General features: G+C 33.2%; 4 protein-coding genes across 7 annotated transcripts; 3 read left to right on the forward strand and 1 right to left on the reverse strand.

The window, feature by feature from the left end:
• Positions 1 to 4,692: 4,692 nt before the first annotated feature.
• Positions 4,693 to 7,647, forward strand: LOC133034873 (probable UDP-arabinopyranose mutase 5). The gene is made up of 3 exons (XM_061110339.1): positions 4,693 to 5,044; positions 6,004 to 6,137; positions 6,411 to 7,647. The coding sequence occupies exons 1-3, from the start codon at positions 4,931 to 4,933 to the stop codon at positions 7,456 to 7,458; spliced, it is 1,296 nt and encodes a 431-aa protein (XP_060966322.1). The 5' UTR covers positions 4,693 to 4,930; the 3' UTR covers positions 7,459 to 7,647.
• Positions 7,648 to 7,784: 137 nt separating this feature from the next.
• LOC133034872 (uncharacterized) lies at positions 7,785 to 15,550 on the forward strand. Its single transcript, XM_061110334.1, has 14 exons — positions 7,785 to 8,676; positions 8,845 to 8,910; positions 10,243 to 12,004; positions 12,085 to 12,197; positions 12,372 to 12,465; positions 12,579 to 12,736; positions 12,959 to 13,151; positions 13,281 to 13,387; positions 13,946 to 14,063; positions 14,145 to 14,219; positions 14,379 to 14,444; positions 14,719 to 14,843; positions 14,936 to 15,036; positions 15,135 to 15,550. The coding sequence occupies exons 3-14, from the start codon at positions 11,930 to 11,932 to the stop codon at positions 15,167 to 15,169; spliced, it is 1,260 nt and encodes a 419-aa protein (XP_060966317.1). The 5' UTR covers positions 7,785 to 8,676; positions 8,845 to 8,910; positions 10,243 to 11,929; the 3' UTR covers positions 15,170 to 15,550.
• On the forward strand, positions 8,572 to 10,458 carry LOC133034215 (uncharacterized protein At4g13230-like). Its single transcript, XM_061109260.1, has 3 exons — positions 8,572 to 8,676; positions 8,845 to 8,910; positions 10,243 to 10,458. The coding sequence occupies exons 1-3, from the start codon at positions 8,572 to 8,574 to the stop codon at positions 10,456 to 10,458; spliced, it is 387 nt and encodes a 128-aa protein (XP_060965243.1).
• A 276-nt stretch (positions 15,551 to 15,826) lies between the features above and the next one.
• LOC133028933 (uncharacterized) lies at positions 15,827 to 18,748 on the reverse strand. 4 transcript variants are annotated; one of them, XM_061110337.1, is made up of 8 exons: positions 18,529 to 18,747; positions 17,583 to 17,671; positions 17,236 to 17,426; positions 17,073 to 17,153; positions 16,735 to 16,855; positions 16,373 to 16,624; positions 16,220 to 16,285; positions 15,827 to 16,132 (listed from the first exon to the last, which is right to left on the reverse strand). In XM_061110337.1, the coding sequence occupies exons 3-8, from the start codon at positions 17,424 to 17,426 to the stop codon at positions 16,040 to 16,042; spliced, it is 804 nt and encodes a 267-aa protein (XP_060966320.1). In that variant the 5' UTR covers positions 17,583 to 17,671; positions 18,529 to 18,747; the 3' UTR covers positions 15,827 to 16,039. The 4 variants fall into 4 exon arrangements, with proteins under 4 accessions (XP_060966320.1, XP_060966318.1, XP_060966319.1 ...); XM_061110335.1 differs by having other exon boundaries at positions 17,583 to 17,722; XM_061110336.1 differs by having other exon boundaries at positions 17,583 to 18,427.
• Positions 18,749 to 20,150: the final 1,402 nt, after the last annotated feature.

Here is a 20,150-nt window from a genome sequence, read left to right on the forward strand (position 1 = left end):
GCGTTCTATATAACTGAGAGTGCAATTCCAAGTTCTAAAAGTGGATTCAACAAGGAATTAATAAGTTAGGGAATTTACTTGGTAAATTCGGTTCAGCTTATTGGAAGCTCAGTAATATAGGTCCATGGTCCCCATTCTAGTTGAGAACATACTGCTTGTAAGACTCAATAATTGATTTTTGATTAATCAATTATAATTCTAGAATTAGACTATGTCTAGTTTGTGAATTTTCACTAAGCAAGGACGACAATTGTAAAGAAAAGAGATTCTAGGTTTTGTTTATTAATTAAGAGACTCTATATGTCTAATTAATAATTATGTTCAATGACAATATTATTTAATAATTTATTTTATTTATTAAATAATTAGTTTTGGCATTTAAATGGTTAGAATTAGAAAATTGGCGTTTTTGAGAAAATATAAATGAAAATTATTAAAATTGCAAAATTCCAAGTGGGGCCCATTAACACCATGGCCGGCCACTTGGAGAAACTTTTTCCAATTAATATTTTCATTATTTTAATGCCAAATAATTACTAACCTAGTGGTTACCTATAAATAGATAGTGATGGCTCACAACAAAATAAGAGTTTTTAAGTGATTCAAGAGATTGCCTTCAGAAATCTGAGCCACTCACTATCCTTCTATAACCGACCCCCTCTCTCTCTCTTTTCCTCTTCCAATTTCGAATACCTTGAGTGATAGAGTAGTGCCCACACACATCAAGTGGTACCTTAATCATAGTCTGGAAGATCGTGAAGAATCCAAATTGAAGAGAAGGACATTCGGACTCAGATCTTGGTGATACTCTGCGACAGAAAAAATACAAGGGTTAAAGATCTGAGTGGAAGGAGACATATTATTCCGCTGCAACCAATTTAAGGTTTCCTAAACTTTATATGTGTTTATTATCGTTATAGAAGTTCATATTTAGGATGTTAAACAACATACTTGTGAGTAGATCTAAGATCCTGATAAAATAAATTCCAACAACTATCTAAGAGTATCTCTAATGGAGGTGTAAATAAGTAGTGAAAAGTTAAAATATAGCTCATTTAACAAAAAGTATGCTCTAATGGTGTGCCAAAAAGTAATGTAAATTTGACACATAGCAAATTTTGTGCCAAATTTAGCACAACATTTGTTATGATGTAAAATTTACACCACAATAAATGCACTACTTTTTCATTTACATTTATGTGATTTATATTATTTTATTAGTATATTTAACTATCACATTAAAGTATAAAATATTTATATTATTTTTTTTATTGTCTTACATATTAAAATAATAATAAAATTGATTATAAAGTTAGTAAAATTAATTTATTTTAATAAAACATTAATTAGATATTAAAATTACATCAAAATTTTGCAGTTGTGCATTGGAGCACAAAGCTAAAATTTGGTGTAAATTTACCACAAAATTACTTTTTGTGCTAAATATAGCACAATTTTTACATCTCCCATTAGAGATGGTCTACAAATATTCCTATATATATTTGTTAATTATAAATATATTAAAATAATAATAAAAATTAAATATAGCACTAAATATAATAATTTTATAATTTAAACTATTAAAAAATGTGAAACTAAAACTATACATAATTATTTATAGATTGTGATATAAAAATTTAAGTATTTATAAGTAAATATTTAAATTCTAATTTTAATTATTATTTTATATATCTATTTGTAATATATGGTTGAAAAATTAAATAAATATAATTGAAATTATAAAATATACATATAATTTAGTAATTAATTTTTTTTTGAACAAGGGGATTTTTATTCAAAAACAAAACTATACAACCAAAGTTGGATAAAATACCAGCAGCAACCAACAATGCAGATTCAGATCACGGCCTGCAAAAAACAGCAGCAGCCACAACCTACCAATTCCTTACAACATGAAGTAAATAATTTGTCTTTCTGCCCTCTTTGAAGGAGCCTAAACATAAAATTCTCAGCTTTACCAAGTTTCTCACAGCTTTGCTAAGCTTACAAGGGGTAGCACAAGTTAGGTTGTATAGACAATCATTTCTATTTAACCAAATCTAGTACATAGTAGCAGCAATCACATCATTTATCACTCTGTTTTGGAGGCTTCGCTGAGTTGTCGAACACCTGTGGTAGAGATCTTTGACAGAGATCGGCCAATGTATTTGCCCGAGCCATTCTTTAACTTTGACAGCCACCTGTTTGGAGAAGGGACAATCAAAAAAGACATGGTTATGAGTTTCCTCTGTTTGATCACAAACAGGACAATTAACATTTAGAATTGGCACACATCTTTTAAGCATGTTACGGGTAAGAAGTTGGCTGTTAACAACTTGCCAATAAATAAACCTATGTTTTGGCAACACAAGTTTATCCCACACTGCACCAGCATAACTAACTCTGTTCTATTGTAATACTTTGAGGCACTAAACTTCTTTCCAATGACAACAAGGCTCAGACTAGATTTACTTGTTGACACCCTTATGTTCAGCAACTTCTTGAAGTACCAACTAGTATCCTGCTTAGATTGGTAGCTCCAAATTGATTGACCTTTAAGATAGATCGAGTTAATCCATTTCACCCACAAATTGTCTTGTTTACTCGATATAGCCCAAAGATACTTTGCTATCAAAGCCTTATTCCACTTTTTCCCTTCTCGAAACCCAATTCCACCTAACTTCTTGAGAAGACACACCTTCTCCCAAGAAGCTAGGTGCAATTTGCTTCTATTCTCCTTCTTGCCCTAGAGAAACTCCCGAAAACTTTTTCCATGACATCATCAAGTTTCGGGGGATTATGAAGATGGTCATCCAGTAATTTCGAATCCCAAGCAGAACTGAGTGAATTAATTGAGCTCTACCTGTAAACGAAAGATTTCTGCTTGCCCAACAGTTAAGATTCTTATTTACTTTTGACGCCTTCCATTTAGTAGTTCGAAGGTTAACCCCTAAGTATTTCAGAGGAAAAGTCTCCTCTTCAATTTGGACTAACTCCAGGATCTTCAGCTTTATGTCATCTTTAACTCTACCAAAGAAAATCTGCGATTTAGCTTTGTTAGCAGATAATCCTGTAGCATTACATATTTTAGTGAAGGCTTCTTGAATTATTTTCACTGAATTCAAGTTGCCTTTGCTAAATAGGACAAGGTCATCTGCAAAGCAAAGATTAGTCAATCGAAGGTGTTTGCATAGAGGGTGATAGCCAAAGCCTTCTTTCTCCGAATAGAAAATCAACAGTCTAGATAGGTACTCATTATTAGAACAAACAAAAGTGGGGAAATAGGATCTCCTTGCCGGAGACCTTTTTTACCTCTGAAGTTACCTTGGATTCTACCATTCATTAAGAGATGGTAATTAGTTCCCTTCAGGCATGTCATTATCCAATTGATAAACCGAGAAGGGAAACAAAGCTGGCTGAGCATGGCTTCCATAAACTGGCTGTCTACAGTGTCGTAGGCTTTACTTAGGTCAATCTTCATGATACTACTCGCTAAGACATTCTTTCTGTGTAACCCTTCAGAAGGTCTTGAAATATCATGATGGTGTGGGCAAGAAGATGGTTCTTGATGAAGGCACCCTGATTTCCTTGGAGTTTAGTAATTAATTCATTATTGTAAAAAAATAAGGAAAAGTAAATCATTAAGTCGAGCTCGGATATGAAAACGGACTAACTTATTTAAGAAAAATGGGCCAACACAAACAAAGTACGACACAAAAGTATTAGACCTATAGGTTGTGCCTAGGGGTGTGCATAAATCGATCCAATCCAATGACAACCGACCGATCCAATCACAACCGACCGCCAAACATTGGATATCCAATTGTGATCGGATCGGATTGGATGTTATTTTTGAATATCCAATTGGATCGGATCGGATGTTGGATGGAGTGTCTAAAAATCCAATACATGTCCAACATCCAATTAAACTAATTAGTATTTTCATTTAGTTTAGATGAGTAATTAGATTTTATAATGTTATACGTAAAATATATATGTATACATAAAAATTAACATTAAAATTTTATTCTTTTTTTCTTGGATTGGATGGATCCAGTCTAATCCAATACATATTGGACCTAAAATATTGGATGGATCCGATCCGATCCAAAAATACTAGTCTTAAATATTGATTAAATTCAAATTAAACCAATATATATGAAATACATTTAACGGATAGAACCGATCCAATCCAACATCCAATGGATGTTGGATCGATTGGATGACTGAAATCAATTGGATCGGATCGAATGGTAAAATTTAAGATCCAATTTATAATTGGATCGGATCTGGATAGACCTAAAAACATTGGATGTGATCCAATGAACACGCCTAGTTGTGCCGGACCTACCTTTTGAAAATATTGTCACATCATAATATGACCCAACACGACACAACTCATATTTTGCAAAGCACGGAAAAATATGGGCGGACAAGTACGACAGACACTAATTTGCAACACTGCTTGCACAGCGTATCAGTTTTCTCTCCAAGTCTTCCTATAAAATAACAAAGAAAACGACAGGTCGTTAAGTAGACAAAAGAAAGAAAATAAGTAGGAACGGATCAGGTTTTGTTACGGTTGGGCCTTGTTCGTCGTCGGCATGGGCCATTCACGAGCACGTGCGAAAGTGTGGAACGCACGTGTGGAGTTTCACAGCGTACGAAACGGGGAAAAAAGAAGAGGGCTTTTGCTTGTAGCAATCCCCGAGACGGAGAGAACGAAACGTATCACAGTTGTAAAGAAAGGCATTGTCAAGAGTATCTGCAACTTCGGCACCCAAGCTTCTTTGACTTTTTCTTTCTGCTCGTCTTTTTATTCCCCCTAATTTTTTGTTGCGGAGAGAGAAAAAGCTGGTTCAGAAGAAGGAGAGAGAAAGAAAATGATATATTAATTTATACATTTTTGAGTATGAGAGTATTAAAGTGAATGAGAAACCCGCCTTCTCTGCTATCTCTCTCAGTTGACTCTGCACTCCATAATCTCTCCCATATATCTGATCTATCTCCTCTCCCTGAACACATCCTTCTCGACCTTTTCCTGGTAAAATCTCTCTCTCTCTCTGTTTTTGAATTTTTATTTCTTTTATGTATTTGCTGCCCTTACATTTTAATTTTTTGGGCGAAATGGGAAATGGGGCTACTTTCGTTTTCCGGGCAGTGAGAAAATTGGGGCTACTTTCGCCCCCACCTCTTTTTTATTGATTTTAATTGGGTTTGTAATTCCATGATGTATTATACTATGAAAATAAAATGGTCATTGTTCAAAATAATAATAAAAAAATTGGGTATGTATGGATAGAATATATATGTATGAGGACATAGGTGCGTGGTAAGAAATATCTAAGATTTTCATCCTATCTTCCATCGGTTGAGATCAGAAGAATGAAACCGGATCAACTTGTTTGTTCCATGTAGTTTGATAGGATGATTAACTCAGACACTGTTTTTAGATCACCAATGAGAATGTGATGGCATTTGATCACTAAATTGTCTACTTTTCATTATAGTGTTATATTGTCTGGATACTTTTTAGGGTGTGATTTAAGTGTTGCTTCTTTAGAAATGAAGTGTTCTCTTATTTTAGCAGCAATTGATAACTTCCATTACCCTATGGCAAGTTTGCTATTTCTCTGTGAAGTATTGTAATGGAAATAAAAGAAAGGAATTAAAATGTCTAAAATCTATCCCTAAATGTGTAAGAACATAATGGATGAGAGGTTTTTTCTTGTGATAATTATCTATCATCAAACTTTTGTCGTAATTGCCATTGGATCCTAAATCAAATTTTAAAAGAAAATCAATCAGCTTGATAAGTGTTAAAATTTTAACAATTGGGTTGTCATGTTAATTTTATGGACACTTTGATATTTTCTTTCTTGTTCTTATGATTCTAATTTGATTATTTAATCTTTCTCTAGTACTCTTTAGACCTCTTACTGTTTCCTTTCACGTTGAGTACTTGTTGGCATCATATTAGTGGTACTTCTTGCTTTTGTGCAGAAAACATTGAAAGCTGGAAAGCTTAACGAGAGAGTTCTCAAGTTGTTCATTGCAACTGGCAAAGATGAAGTACTTGCATTAATTCAGTCACTTAATATTCGCGAGATTATTGCTCCTGTAATACCTAGTAGTACGTGGTTGTCTAAACTTTCACTTTTCCAATTCTCTCTCTTCCCTCTTTTATGGAATAATTATTGTCCACAAACTTTAAACTAACATCTGTTCTGTTCATTTCTGACATCCATATTTTGTTTCAGGATGTTCACAAAGGTTCTTCTAACCTATGTAGTGGTTGCATAATCCAAATTCAATAAGTTGCAGTACAAACATCAACTGTGTTAAGAAGCCTTGAAAAGTCCTTTTTTTCTTTTTCATTATTTTCACTAAGATTATTGGAAGATGTCTAGCACCAACTTCACTGTCATGGATGATGAGATTGACATTGTGATTGCTGCCCTCCATCCTGACCTGACACCATTCCTAAATGCTTGGAGACCTATATTTTCTCCTTACCACCTGACAATAGTGAAAGATCTTGATATGAAAGAGGAACTTATAATACCTGATGGCTTTAATGTCGATATCTTTACAAAGTCTGACATGGACCGTGTGGTTGGTTCCTCTTCTGCAATTCTTTTTTCTGGTTACTCCTGCCGTTATTTTGGCTTCCTTGTGTCCAGGAAGAAATATATTGTCTCTGTTGACGATGACTGCATCCCTGTCAAGAATGATGATGGTTCTGTAGTAGATGTTGTGGCCCAGCATATTGCCAACCTTACAAGTCCAGCCACTCCTTTCTTTTTCAACACACTTTATGACCCATATCGAAAGGGAGCAGATTTCGTTCGCGGTTACCCCTTCAGCCTGCGGACTGGGGTTACATGTGCTCTGTCATGTGGACTGTGGCTCAATTTGGCAGACTATGATGCACCAACACAAGCTCTCAAACCAGAACTAAGGAATTCAAGAATCGTGGATGCTGTCCTGACTGTTCCAGCTAGAACCTTGATGCCTTTAAGTGGAATCAACATTGCTTTTGATCGTGAGTTGGTTGGACCGGCATTGTTTCCAGCTTTAAGGTTGGCAGGAGAGGGGAAGTTTAGGTGGGAAACAATGGAAGATATTTGGTCTGGAATGTGTGTGAAAGTCATTTGTGATCACCTTGGCTACGGGGTTAAAAGTGGACTGCCATATGTGGAGAGAGCAGAGAGAGGCAATGCTGCCGACAGCTTGAGAAAAGAGTGGGAAGGGGTCAAGCTGATGGAGGAAGTTGTTCCTTTCTTTCAGACGCTGAAGTTAAAACGAGCGACCGTTAAAGCTGAGGATTGTGTTATTGAAGTTGCCAAAGAAGTGAAGGACCAACTGGGAAAGGTGGATCCCGTGTTTGGTCGTGCTGCTGAAGCCATGGTGGACTGGGTGAGGCTTTGGAAAGCAGTGGGATCTGGCTCTTCCTGAACGTGGTGACTGGTGCTGTTGCTTTGATTTCAACTTATTTCTCATATGTTTTTTCTTTTTTACTTGGTTTTCCATTTGTCGTTTGTTGTTGACGTATGTTTTGACTTATAAGTTATAGCTGACATAATTAATATGATGTGAAATAATAGATGGCATATTAACTGCTGTCGTTATGAAGAGTTTTATATATCTATGGTTTATTATATATTATATGCAACTTGATTGCTTCTATTTAGTCAAGCATGTTTCTTTTCCCTTTTCTCCTATACAAATCCCAAATTTGAACACTTCAATAAGGATTTGAACTATCCATCTTGTAGCCGATATAGGCCTAATTGATATTAGACACAATACTAGGGTTATTTCAGTTCTGTACAAAAGAAAAATGGAAACACAGCCAACTTCATAGTGCATTCTTCTTCCTAACCAAATAAAATCCCAAGATGGATTGATAAATTTATTCAGCAAGCTATTTTAATTTGCAACTGAACAAACCAAAAAAGAATTGAAATTGAACTACTTCCATCAAGACCTGCATTGTGGATTTTTCAGTTACACGACCCAAAACACACCTGCTGCATATATAGGTATTATGCATCATGCAATGGACCCTACCTTACAATTCTCATTTATTAGATGGTGTTGTTCATATAAAATTTATTGATCATCTTAGTCCTCTTTTCTTGGTACAGAATAAAACTCATTTTATGCAAACTTAAGTGTAGTGTATAGATACTAACTGGTATGGTTTTTCTTTAATGAACTCCTTGGTCCAAGTTAAAGTTGAGAATTTACAGATGAAACCATCAATACATCTGATTATCAAAGGATCAAATCTCTGTGGAAAGCCAAACTTCAAATGCTTAAAACGAGTTCTAAATAGAGTAACCTATATAATTGTCCTATAATAGTGGATCTTCTTTGACCATTGAGGTAGGTTAGTTTTTCACCAGTCATCTGCGTAGAATACTCTCAATACATACATAAAGTAAGCAAAAAAGTCTCTCATGCTTCTTTATATACCCAATTTCTCAAGACATATTCTTCCTTCGTACAGAAAAAGTTAGAAAAAAAATCATAAACAGAAGAGCTGTAGAGAAAGAAAAGACAAAGATGGCGTCTACTACCCTCCTCACCAGCCTTCTGAAATCTTCTCAAGTTGCTAGAAACACCCCAAATCCCATACTACTATTGGCTTCCTACATGAGACGTTTTCATGTAAGCTGCAGCCAAAATTTTCTGATCTAATATGAAAATTCTATTTACATATTTTTTTGGCCAATAACTTATTATGTAGCAATGTTAATACTGCTCTTAAAGTTTTCAATCAGTTAGATCGTGTTGTGCTTATGAATTTTATGGTGAATGTTTTCTGATGTATTACAGGCTAGTTCAACATGGGCAAGCCAAGTGAAAGACATCAAAGAAAGTACCAGCTCTGCTGCAGACCATGTAAGCGTTTCACCATTTATTTTGTTAATGACATGAGGAACTTAGTATTACAACTAATGCATGTTCCATAGATACTTGAGAATGTTTTGGTGATATCCTAGATTCCTAAGGCAAACGGAAAAGGAACGGAATGGATAGGAACTCGTTTCATTCCTTTTCTATGTTTTTGCAAGAAACTAAAATATTTGAATAACATTCTAATGAAAGTTTTTCCACTATTTTGGTGGAACAACTATTTCAATCAAAATTAAATGGAAAAATTATTCCTATGCATAATTAACAAAAATGGAAAAGATTCCTAGGGCCCCATTTGATTGGGGAAAAGGAATGAAATGGGTTGAAAATCCGTTTCATTCCTTTTCTACATTTAGCTAGAAATTAAAATATTTGAATAACGCTCCAATAAAATGGTTTTCCCACCATTTTGGTGGAACGGAAATTTCACAAAAAAATAAGTGGAAGTCATTCCAACGCATGATTAAGAATAATGGAAAAGATTCTTATGGCGCCATTTTGTTGGGAAGAAGGAACGGTTTCATTCCTTTTCTATGTTTGGCAAGAAACTAAAATATTTGAATAACATTCTAATAAATTTTTTCCGCTGTTTTGGTAGAACCACTATTTTGCTAAAAAATAAATGGAAAAAGTCATTTCAATGCATAATTGACAAAATGGAAAAGATTCCTAGTGAGCTGCTTGATGGGGAAAAAGGAAAGGAATGCATAGAAAACACCGTTTCATTCCTTTTCTATGTTTGGCTAGAAACTAAAATATTTGAATAACGTTCCAATAAAATGATTTTCCCATCATTTTAGTGGAATGGCGATTCCACTAAAAAAATAAGTGGAAGTCATTTGAATGCATAATTAAAAAAAATGGAAAAGATTCTTTTGGCACCATTTGGTTGGGAAGAAGTAATGGAATGGATAGGAAACCGGTTTCATTCCTTTTCTATGTTTGGTTAGAAACTAAAATATTTGAATAATGTTCCAATAAAATGGTTTTTAATAGTGAAACGGCTAAGTCATTCCTACGCATAATTAAGAAAATGGAAAAGATTCCTATGATGCCGTTTTGTTGGAGAAAAGGAATGGAATGGATAGGAAATCTGTTTCATTACTTTTCTATGTTTGCTTAGAAATTGAACTATTTGAATAACATTTCGCTAAAATGGTTTTTCTACGATTTTTGTGGAACGGCTATTTCACTCAAAAATAAATGGAAGTCATTCATCGCATTAGTAACAAAACTTATTAATTTTTTTTACTCATGTCAACTTTTTATTTTAGTCCCAACCGAACAAGCGCACTGAATTGATTCATGAAATTGTAGGTGACTAAAAAGACTAAAGAAGCTGCAGGTGAATTTTCTGAGAAGGCCCAAGATACTGCAGATAAAGCAAAGAGGACAACAGAACAAGTATGGGATTCAACCAAGGATGCAGCCCAAAAAGCCAAAGAGACAGTTATGAACAGAACTGAGGTGTCTAAGGAATATGTCAAAGAAAATGCAGAGAAAGTGAAGAAGAGCATGAACACTAAGGAATGATTTTCGTAATATTTATATTAATTTAAGTTTCTTTCAGATTATTCAGCATTGGCTTTTTTCATTTTTGCCCATTGTATTTGTTCAAGTGAATACTGTTATCTTTTCATCTGTCAGATTTTGTGGAAGCAAATCATTTTTGAGTGTCAATAAAAAAAATCCTTTTGATTTCACTATCCAAAGTACCACTTTAGCAGAAAACTTTTAATGTATGTAGTTGACTAAGGCTTGTCTTTCTTAAGTGAATCATTGACCAATATAAAAGTACTCTCAACCATTGGCCTATGTTTTTTTAAGGATATTCTTGAAAAGAAAATGTAGGCAAAACCAGGTACTAACAGCAAAAACCAGATTTAGTCTCTACTTTGTTTTTTATTAAAGGAAAGGAAAAAAAAATAGTTGTTAAGAGGTGTTTTTGGCAAGGTGGGGTTTCTTAGCTTCACAGAAAATGTGTAACTCAGAAAAGCATAAAGTTTCTGATTTTTGAAACCTTCACATATAGAAATGTTTCTGGTATTACCTAATTTATCAGAAACTCATGTATGCAAGTTCATTTCACACCCTTGAAACCTTTTAAAAAACTTTTCCCATTATGTCAAATGACCAAATCACATATTTGATATTTTTGGTCTACAATAGGAAAAAAAAAAATCCAAGCAGAATCCATCTTTTAAGTTGTTAAGGAAGGTCAATTTGTCCTTTTTGAAAATCCATAGACAAGTGGTTTCAAGAAATGGAGTAGATAGTTATATATATATAGCCACACCTGAGTTCTTAACACACTTGTAACCATAAGTTTTCTTTTCTGTTTCTTTTGGTGGAAAGTAAGTACACATTACTGTTACTTGATTCTGAAAGATTACCCTTTTTTTTTATATTGATTTCTAAGTACTAAAATTCTTAAATCTATTTCCATGTTAAACTAAATTTCGGCGTAGTTAGTTGCGGCGACATTCTTGGATAGTCAATGTACTTGAGATCTTTGTCAATCCCTCCGGGTTTCGTTGACAATACTTATACGTAGAATGATATTAAAAGAGAATTTAGTAGTAAACTCTCTTCTGTTATTCCTTTGGTTTTTCTTGTACCTTGACAGAGGTTAAACTAGTACTAATCATTCTTTTCTTTATTTTATACATGCCCTTATGATATTTATCATTTTCTGGCTTATTTGTCTTCAATCTTTGACTAGCTTTTGTTTTTAGAATCAGAGTTGCTTTTGCTTGGTTTTGTCAACTGCTAATGAAAACTGCATATGATTTCTTGCTTTTACAAATCTTTCAATAACATATTGTGAAATGCTAACTTCTTAGATTATTTTCAGATGTAACCTTCATATGGCAGCATATATTATCTTTTTTTTTTTTTTTTGCATTCGTTGAATAATTGTCATTTTCTTTTTATTCGATATGAAAAATAATCTGCACTTTGTTGCATAATTGTCATCTATTCAGGAATCTTGAATCTTGAAACAATGTCTTCCGTGTCAATGTCATCCGAAGAAACTGACCATTCTCAAGAGAGGAATCTTGATGAGAGCTCAACACAGGTAAATTTTACACTTTCTCATCATGTGTGTTAATACCAATTGCTTAAACAAATGGAAATACAAGCATATGTAATTTGCAGGAACCAAGTGGAGGGATGTCTTTTTCTTCCTCGGATGAAATTAATGAATATCAGCAAAATACAGTGACTTTTGATCAGGTTGTGACTGGAGCTCAATCATTTTATCCTCAAGGGTATGTTGTTAATTTCTGCAGCTGATTCTTAGAGTAGGAGATAAAATATTGAGGGAAAAAAACTGTCTACTTTCATATTGATTTGCAAGCATTTTTTTGGTAATTCAAGATTCTTGATTTGAAAATTAGTACAATTGATCTTATTTAATCTTCTTAATCTTGTGATTTTTCTAGACACCAAGGTGAATTTGGAAATTACGCTGCAAACACACCAATGTTAAGCCCTCCACAAGCAGATATTTCACTCCTTTCTGCATCAGCTACATCAGTACAGTTCCCTTTATCTGCATTATGTTTTTTATCTTTGAATTTCTTAGATTTCTCTATTCTTATTTGAAAATATAGAACAAAGATTAATCTCTTTGAAACATTAATAATTAGGTGGAGTCATCTCAGCAAGATCTGCAATTTCCCTCACTCAATCCTGTTCAAGACATGGGTTTCAACCAGAGAAATCGTTCAAGTGCTCCTCCAGCAAATAACATGAACACTCAAAACCAACTGATTGATCCTTCAGACATCCCTGAACACTTGAATCTGTATGTATTATGTCTTTCTCTATAAATGACTTGACTACCATTGCCCCATTTCTGTTGCATTGTTTTTCCATATGCTCATTAGTCAGTAATGAACACTTGCAGATATACAGCAGATTTTCTTTTCCATTTTCCTTTATGATTCTTGTCATTGTAGATTAGTTTCAGTACACATACTAATAAGTCGATTATGTTGAAATCTTCCAACTCATGACACATAATAAGGTCTCAAACAATGGAGTTGATGAATCAAGGCGGTGTGCCCTCCATGAATCAACCAATGAGAAGTTTGGGGAGCTCATCTTCTTTTGGGATCATGAACAATTATCATCTTCCCATATCGAACTTGCCAGCAGAATTTCGCTTGGAATCATCCTCAAGGCTTCAACTCCCCCAGGGCCAGCAACAAGACTTGCAAGTATGTCAACTGTGGAAGTCTTAACTGAAAACTTGGGAACGTTAATGTTTACCTTGATCTTTCAATAGCATTTTTTTTCACATTTTATTGATATAGGGTTGTTTTACTCCTTTCCTTTTGCTCCCACAGACCACACCAGAAATCGGGGATGATGGAATTCCTTTCATGAGCAAGAAATGGACTAATTGGCATGTCCAGAACCAGAATACCATGCATGAGTCTCCAACTGGAACCAGGTACATTTTGTTCGTTATTCGACACGTTTGGAAAGTGGAACTGGATTAGATAGAATAGTATTTAGATTGGATTCAGAAAAATTATTAATATATATATTTTTAAATTGGTAATTATATTAAAATGATTCAACATATCACATATCAAAACTAAGGATAAAGAGTAATATAAATGTGTTATCATTTGCCTGACAATAAATTGCATATAATTTTAAAATCCTTTTCTCATTTTTCAGTTAATAATTATTACCAAATTTATAATTTTGGTATTTGACATAAATGTAGTCCTTAAACAATTAAGAAGTAAAGATTTATTTTTAGCACAACTCAAATACTACATTTACCTACACATAAGCATAGCCTAGTGGTACTTTCCTCACAAATAAGAGGTCCCAAGTTTAAACTTCTCCAGGTGAGTGGATTAATGTTTTTGGTATACTGGTTTTACATGAGCAAATCACATGGTAAAAATTATCCAATACGAACAATCCAATCCTATCTTACTTTCCAAACTGTGTAGTTTTCAATTATACTGGTTTACAAATATTGAAATTTTGGCAGGACACAAGAAATTCAAGTCCAGGGAATGATGGACCAGGTTGAGGGACAAGGAACATTTTATCAGGGCATAAACACTTCAAATCATCATGTCCAAGTTCCCAACATGCCAATTCAACAGGTATAAAATACACATTTTTCATTAGTGATATTTTCCAAGTTTCTTCTGTTGTTATGGTTTCTCTGATCAGTTCTTTTACAGGGAATGAATCCCTTTGGAACAGGACCAACTCTTCCTATTCATCCTGAAGGCTTTTCAGCTAGTAATCAGAATAGGGTATGCACTATGTGTAAAAGTTTTTTTTTTCAACTAAGCACAAGCCTTATTTTTATCTGTACTATAAGAATTTGTCATCCTTTTTTTGATTATATAGCAGATTAATTATCACTTAACAACAACTAACCAAAATAAAACTCTTGTTTTCCATTGAAAAAGATGCAGGGAAATTTCGTGAATTCCGGCCAGTATGAAGCAGGAGAGTCATCACGGAGGTCTTCCAAGGTGGTTTTTCCATACCTATATTCTTAACTGCTACTTATTTTTTTGAGTAATTTATGAAAATAGATCTTTCTAATATCACTTTACAAAATGACCACTTCATAATTCGTTGCAAAGTAGTTACTGTCCATAGAATTATTAGGAAAAAGTTTTTATGCAAAACTATTTTGCCAATCACTTTAATCTTTCATAGCTGCATATAATAGACATTTCTACCTCTTCATCGTACTAGAAAACACAACTAGATTTCACTGTTGAGGTTTGATTGAATGTACAGATGAAAATGACTTGGCAAGAAAACAGCAACTTCTCACAATCTTCCAGTCATCAACAGCCTACTTGGGTTTCTCCATCTCAAGGTTCTCTAAGCCAGAACAATATCTCAGCTGCTCAGAACCCAAGGTACACACGTCATTTAACTTCTCTCTAAGGATTCCCATTATTCAAAAGAGTTTATTTTATCATGAGAATTTGACATCAAAATCTTCCATCAGGGCCAACACTCTCAGGAGTACAGTTTATGATCCAATATATGAACAAATGGGTTTACCAATTGATCCTCATTTGCGCATGTTTATGTTAAGGCATGGAACTGGTAATACTTTCTTCTCTGCTCAAACATTTTTCAAGTTAACTGTAAAATCCAGCCAATAATGCATTGGAAGAGTACCTAATATTTCTTCATGGTGGCAGGTAATAATAGTGGAGGTCATCCCCGGAGTTTCTAATCGTTGGAGCTGTCTTTCTTCTCACAATAATGTTAGATGCAGCTTTGCAGATCTAACCCTTTACAAATTTTACAAAAAATCCTTTATTGAAACAAATAATACCCAGTTTGTCTTTGTTGAAAGAAATGATACCCAGTTAGTTAGTCCAGGCTTTTTGGTATTAAATATGCCAAACGAGATAAAAGTTTGAAACAATGTATAAGTTACTAATGATTAGTGTTTAATGATTGTTAGCCAACTTAAGTAGTGTATTCTTCCCTTGTATTTTGTTTGGCTTCCTATACCAAGTCATTGTCGGACCACATATCCTATCATATGGTTTATTCTGTAACTTTATATTTTTATTTTATGGATTAATAATGTTGCTAAATTTCTAAAAGATGTTGAATCTCAAATGTAAGCTTTGGATTTAGTCTTGTTCTAATAATTAACATTGTCTGATCAATTCATTAGTTCAAACGGTTGTGAGCTGAGCGAGATTCATCCCCTCAAATGTGTATTGCTAAAAGTTGTAACTACACATAGGCTTACAAGGACAAACTACTTGTAATTTTTTCTTGGTAAAAGAGCACACTCACTTGTAGTTTGTCCCCGTAGAAACACTTTTAAACTAGTTCATCTCAAGGAAATTTTAAGAATGAGTGAGTGTATATCCCATTTCTATACAGAATCTCTTCTATTAGGAGAACAAAATTGCAATGAAACACAATGGAAGTCGAAAAACAGTTATAACATCTGTAAAATTGTTCCTCATTTTGCCAGCCCTCAATTAGGGAATTCATATGCAATGTATGGCGTCTATTTTCCTAAATTTTCTTTTAAAACTACAAAATTAAAGAATCATTTGAAAGACTTGGGGATTTTGGTACTCTAGTTCTCCGAAGCCTCCTTCTTTTGGTTTGTCTTTGACCTCTTGCGCTTTCTATTTCTCTTTTTAGAAGAATCACTATTCCCATTTCCATCCTGCGAAAGGTTTAATTTTTATTCCAATTATTCATGGCAGAAAAGAAAACAGCCAAAGCATCACTAATGAAGAAGAAAAATGCTAACCTTCTTTTGTTGAGTATCTGCATTATCAGGCTTCTTTTTCTTCAAACATGAAAGTGGATTTGGACCCTGCAAAAAGAATAAAACATTCAAGCAAATAGTCAATCAATCAATAGGACTTAAATCTTTTCCATGAAAGAGTTTCTAAGTTCTAACCTTTGCTCTATTTCTTTTGAACTGAACTTTATCCTTCATCTCCAATCCCTTGTGGACATTCTTCCTTCTAACAGTTTGCTCATCTTCTGTTTCTTCTTTAGAAATCCCCTTATTAGCCAAGATCTTTAGCTCCAATAAACTCATGTGAGAACGCTCCTCTTCCAGTTTTTTAATGTAAGACCGTTGAAAAGGCGATGGCGATTCTAGCAATACAGCATTTCGTGATGCATATATTATAGGAGTATTGGGTATCTGCCAAAAACAAAACCAAAACGCTTACTCAATTACACAGTTCAGTCACTGGTTCAAGCAAACCCATACCCCTTAAAACATTTAAAAGAAATAAAGAGAAACTCACGCACCTCCCTGAATTTCTCTCGCAACCCATAATCCGTAGTAGCAAGAAAGAAGTGCTCAGCATTAGTTTTGCCAATTATATCAGCAATGCAAGCATCACCACCCTTCAATTCTTCATGTGGACATCTGATATTCATATATGTATTCAAATTCAAACTCAACATAAGTACAAAGTTGAAACCAATTACATCCATACAAACACAAAAGAGGGTCAAACCCAAAACATATAATACAAACTATAAACATACACACACAATTTTATCAATACACAACAAACTAACATAGAATAGAAGCACTATTCAAAAAAAAAAAAAAAAAAGAAAACACTAATATAGAAGCGCACCTTGCCGTTATGAGGCTACGAGCTGCTTCAAGAGCCTCAGTATAAGATGGACCAAGCCTTTTCAACTCTTCAATAATACACCTGCAATTATGAAAAGGGTATTCATTAGAATTTATTTTCAAACCAAAACACAAATATTTATGGGGCTATAAAGAATAAAAACCTGGTAGTGAAAAGCTTGACTGGAGAACCAAGAAGTTCAGAGATAACTTGGTCAGCGGGGGTAATGTGATTATCAACCAAGTGGTGCACAAATGTGCCACAGCAGAATACTCTGAAGGGCTTTCTGAAACCACAGCAAGCAGTGTAGAACTTCACTGCCCTGTTCTGACGCTTTCGTTTCTTAATTCTCATCTATCAATAAGAAAAAACACACACACAAAATTGGAGCAATAAGGTTACGCGACTGAAACAGAAGCACCCAATATAAGAGATTATTACTCAAACATTAAACTAGTTTATTCCTATAAATATATATGTATTACACAAGAATGAAAGTGGAAGAGGAACCTTGGAGCAGTAGTAGTAATAGGTGAGGCAGAAAGAAGTGGTTCAGTTCAGATACTCCAACAGAGATTGCGTCGGAAAAATTGTGAGAGCTGATACGACAGAGAGCGAGAGGCGGAGGCTCAAGAATGAGATGGAGAGGGCTAATAGGGAAACAAATTGAAATTACATAATAAACCTTATACTTTTATCTTTTTACTAGTCTGGACTCTTTTATTTTATACAATGTGTAAATAAATTAATTCAACATTTTTTAAAATTTTATAAGATGTTTTAATAATTATTATTTCCACAACTATAAAATAAATTAAACTAAAAATTCTCTTGAATGTTATTTTTTTTTTTTTTTATAAAGAGGTGTATTGTAAAAGTACCTAAAATTACATATACAATTTGAACAAAAGTATTTTTTAAAATACATATAGTTATTTTATGGGAGAAATTCATAAAAGAGTTAAAAAATGAGAAAATAAAGTAACATGTTACTTTTCTATTATGTACATATATATTATGTAAGTAGATTAATTATATATACAAACATGCAGTTTTCAAACCATATAATATGACAGCTCTAATCAACTCTTAAGTATAAATATATAGACATCGATCTACTTAATCAGTTTTCACATAGGGAAGAGTGATGTATATATTGATCAGTTACATGCATATGATGCATCTTCAAGAAAACTTTCATATTTTTAATTAATCTATAATTAATATAAATTTCTATGAGTAATTTTATTCAATGTCAAATAATTTTGGAGGATCACGGGACAGTAAGTTCATAACCATGTGATAACAGAATATAAATAAAATTTGGAAAAAGGGAACGAAGAAATTTCTGAAACCTACAAGTAAAGAAAGACCTGTTGTTACCTAACCACTCCTCAAAACCCTAAAACCCATTCCCGTAAAAAAACCAACTGAGACAAAAGTCGAAAGATCTTACCAATGCGAACAGGAACAGGACAGCTGAGAGAGAGAGGAAAGGAGAGGAGGTAGCTCCGGTGAACCAGTGACCAAGAGAGAGGAAAGGCGAGGAGGTAGCTCCGGTGAACCAGTGACAAGAGAGAGAGAGAGAGAGAGAGAGAGAGAGAGAGAGAGAGAGAAAAGGCGAGGAGGTGAGCCAACCACGCTGGCTTCAATGGGTTTCAGTTTCAGCTTCAGAGAGAGAGAGAGAGTTAATTAGGTTTTGGGGGGAAGATGAGTGGACTACGGGCCTGGGCTTGGTGTCTAAAGCCCATTAATAGTACAGCCCGATTGAAAAATACCACTTTTATTATTCAATTGATCAAATTTGCCTCTAATTTTATATTTCGCATACCTCTTTTTATATATATTGTACTCAAAATACACTGATATAAGAGAGTCATATGGAGATTATATTAAAGTGACAGAGGTAAAAGTAGTACAATATTTAAAAAAAAAAGATAAAAATGATAGACTTTAAAAAAGAGGGCAAAACTAAAAGAAGACAATATAAAAAGAATATAGAGTGTAATTTCTTCCTATTTATTTATTTAAAGGGGTTGGTATTTTTCTAAACCCTTAAGTTTTTGGCACAATAATTTTAGGATTATTTCACAAATACATAACAAAAAAATTATAAAAATACGATTGTAAGGAATTTTAAATATTTTTACGATTTTTTATATTTTTATTTACAAAAAAATATAATTTTTTGATGTAATTTTATGTTGTACTCTTATTAATTTGTTGTTGATTTATTGTTATTTGTATGCTATTTTCTTGCTACTTTTATATAGTTTTCGTGTTGTTTTATAGAACACTGTAAAAATACAAAAAAAAAAAAATATTTGAATGTAAAAATGTAAATTTTTTGCAAAAAATAGTTTTTTATACAATTATACTATACTTTTATGGGTTTATCGGCCTATTTTTTGACTGGTCAGTTTTCGGGTTTTTTTTTTTTAACTTTTTGTAAAAAAAAAAAATTAAGAAATAACCACAAAATCGTAACTTTTTTTTTAATAGTGCTGTGTTTTTTAAAATAAAAATAACGTTGTTTTTATGTTGTCACAATATAATTTTGTGTTTCCGCAATATGAAAGTAACATTAAACTGTCTTTTTTAGAACAATTAAAAAACAACAGTTCGTAAAAAAGTAAAAAAAACTCATAAAAAAAATATTAACTTTTTGTTGTTTTGGGTATTTATGAAAGTGGATATTTAGCATTTTTATATTATTGAGTTTCCTGAATTTTTTAACTCGTTAAAAATAGTCCCCAATCTATTTAATATTGTAAAGTGGTTATTCTGAAAAATTTTGTCACACATGACAAACAAAATAATAACTATTTAGACTATTGTTACATTATCGTCAAGTGTGTAATTAATATAAAAAGATGTAATTTAAAAGTTTATAATATAGTTTTACTTAATTTTTTAATTATTAATTAATTTTTAGCTTAATGATTTTTTTTTTTTATTTTAAACTACACATTGCATTGAGAGAATATATACATATGTTACTTATATACATTAACAAAATGATTGCCACTATACTTTTTAATCTCTACTTAAGTAAACGTAGCATTTTTAATACTTTTG

Source organism: Cannabis sativa, chromosome 2, assembly GCF_029168945.1.
Source record: "Cannabis sativa cultivar Pink pepper isolate KNU-18-1 chromosome 2, ASM2916894v1, whole genome shotgun sequence".
NCBI lineage: Eukaryota > Viridiplantae > Streptophyta > Magnoliopsida > Rosales > Cannabaceae > Cannabis > Cannabis sativa.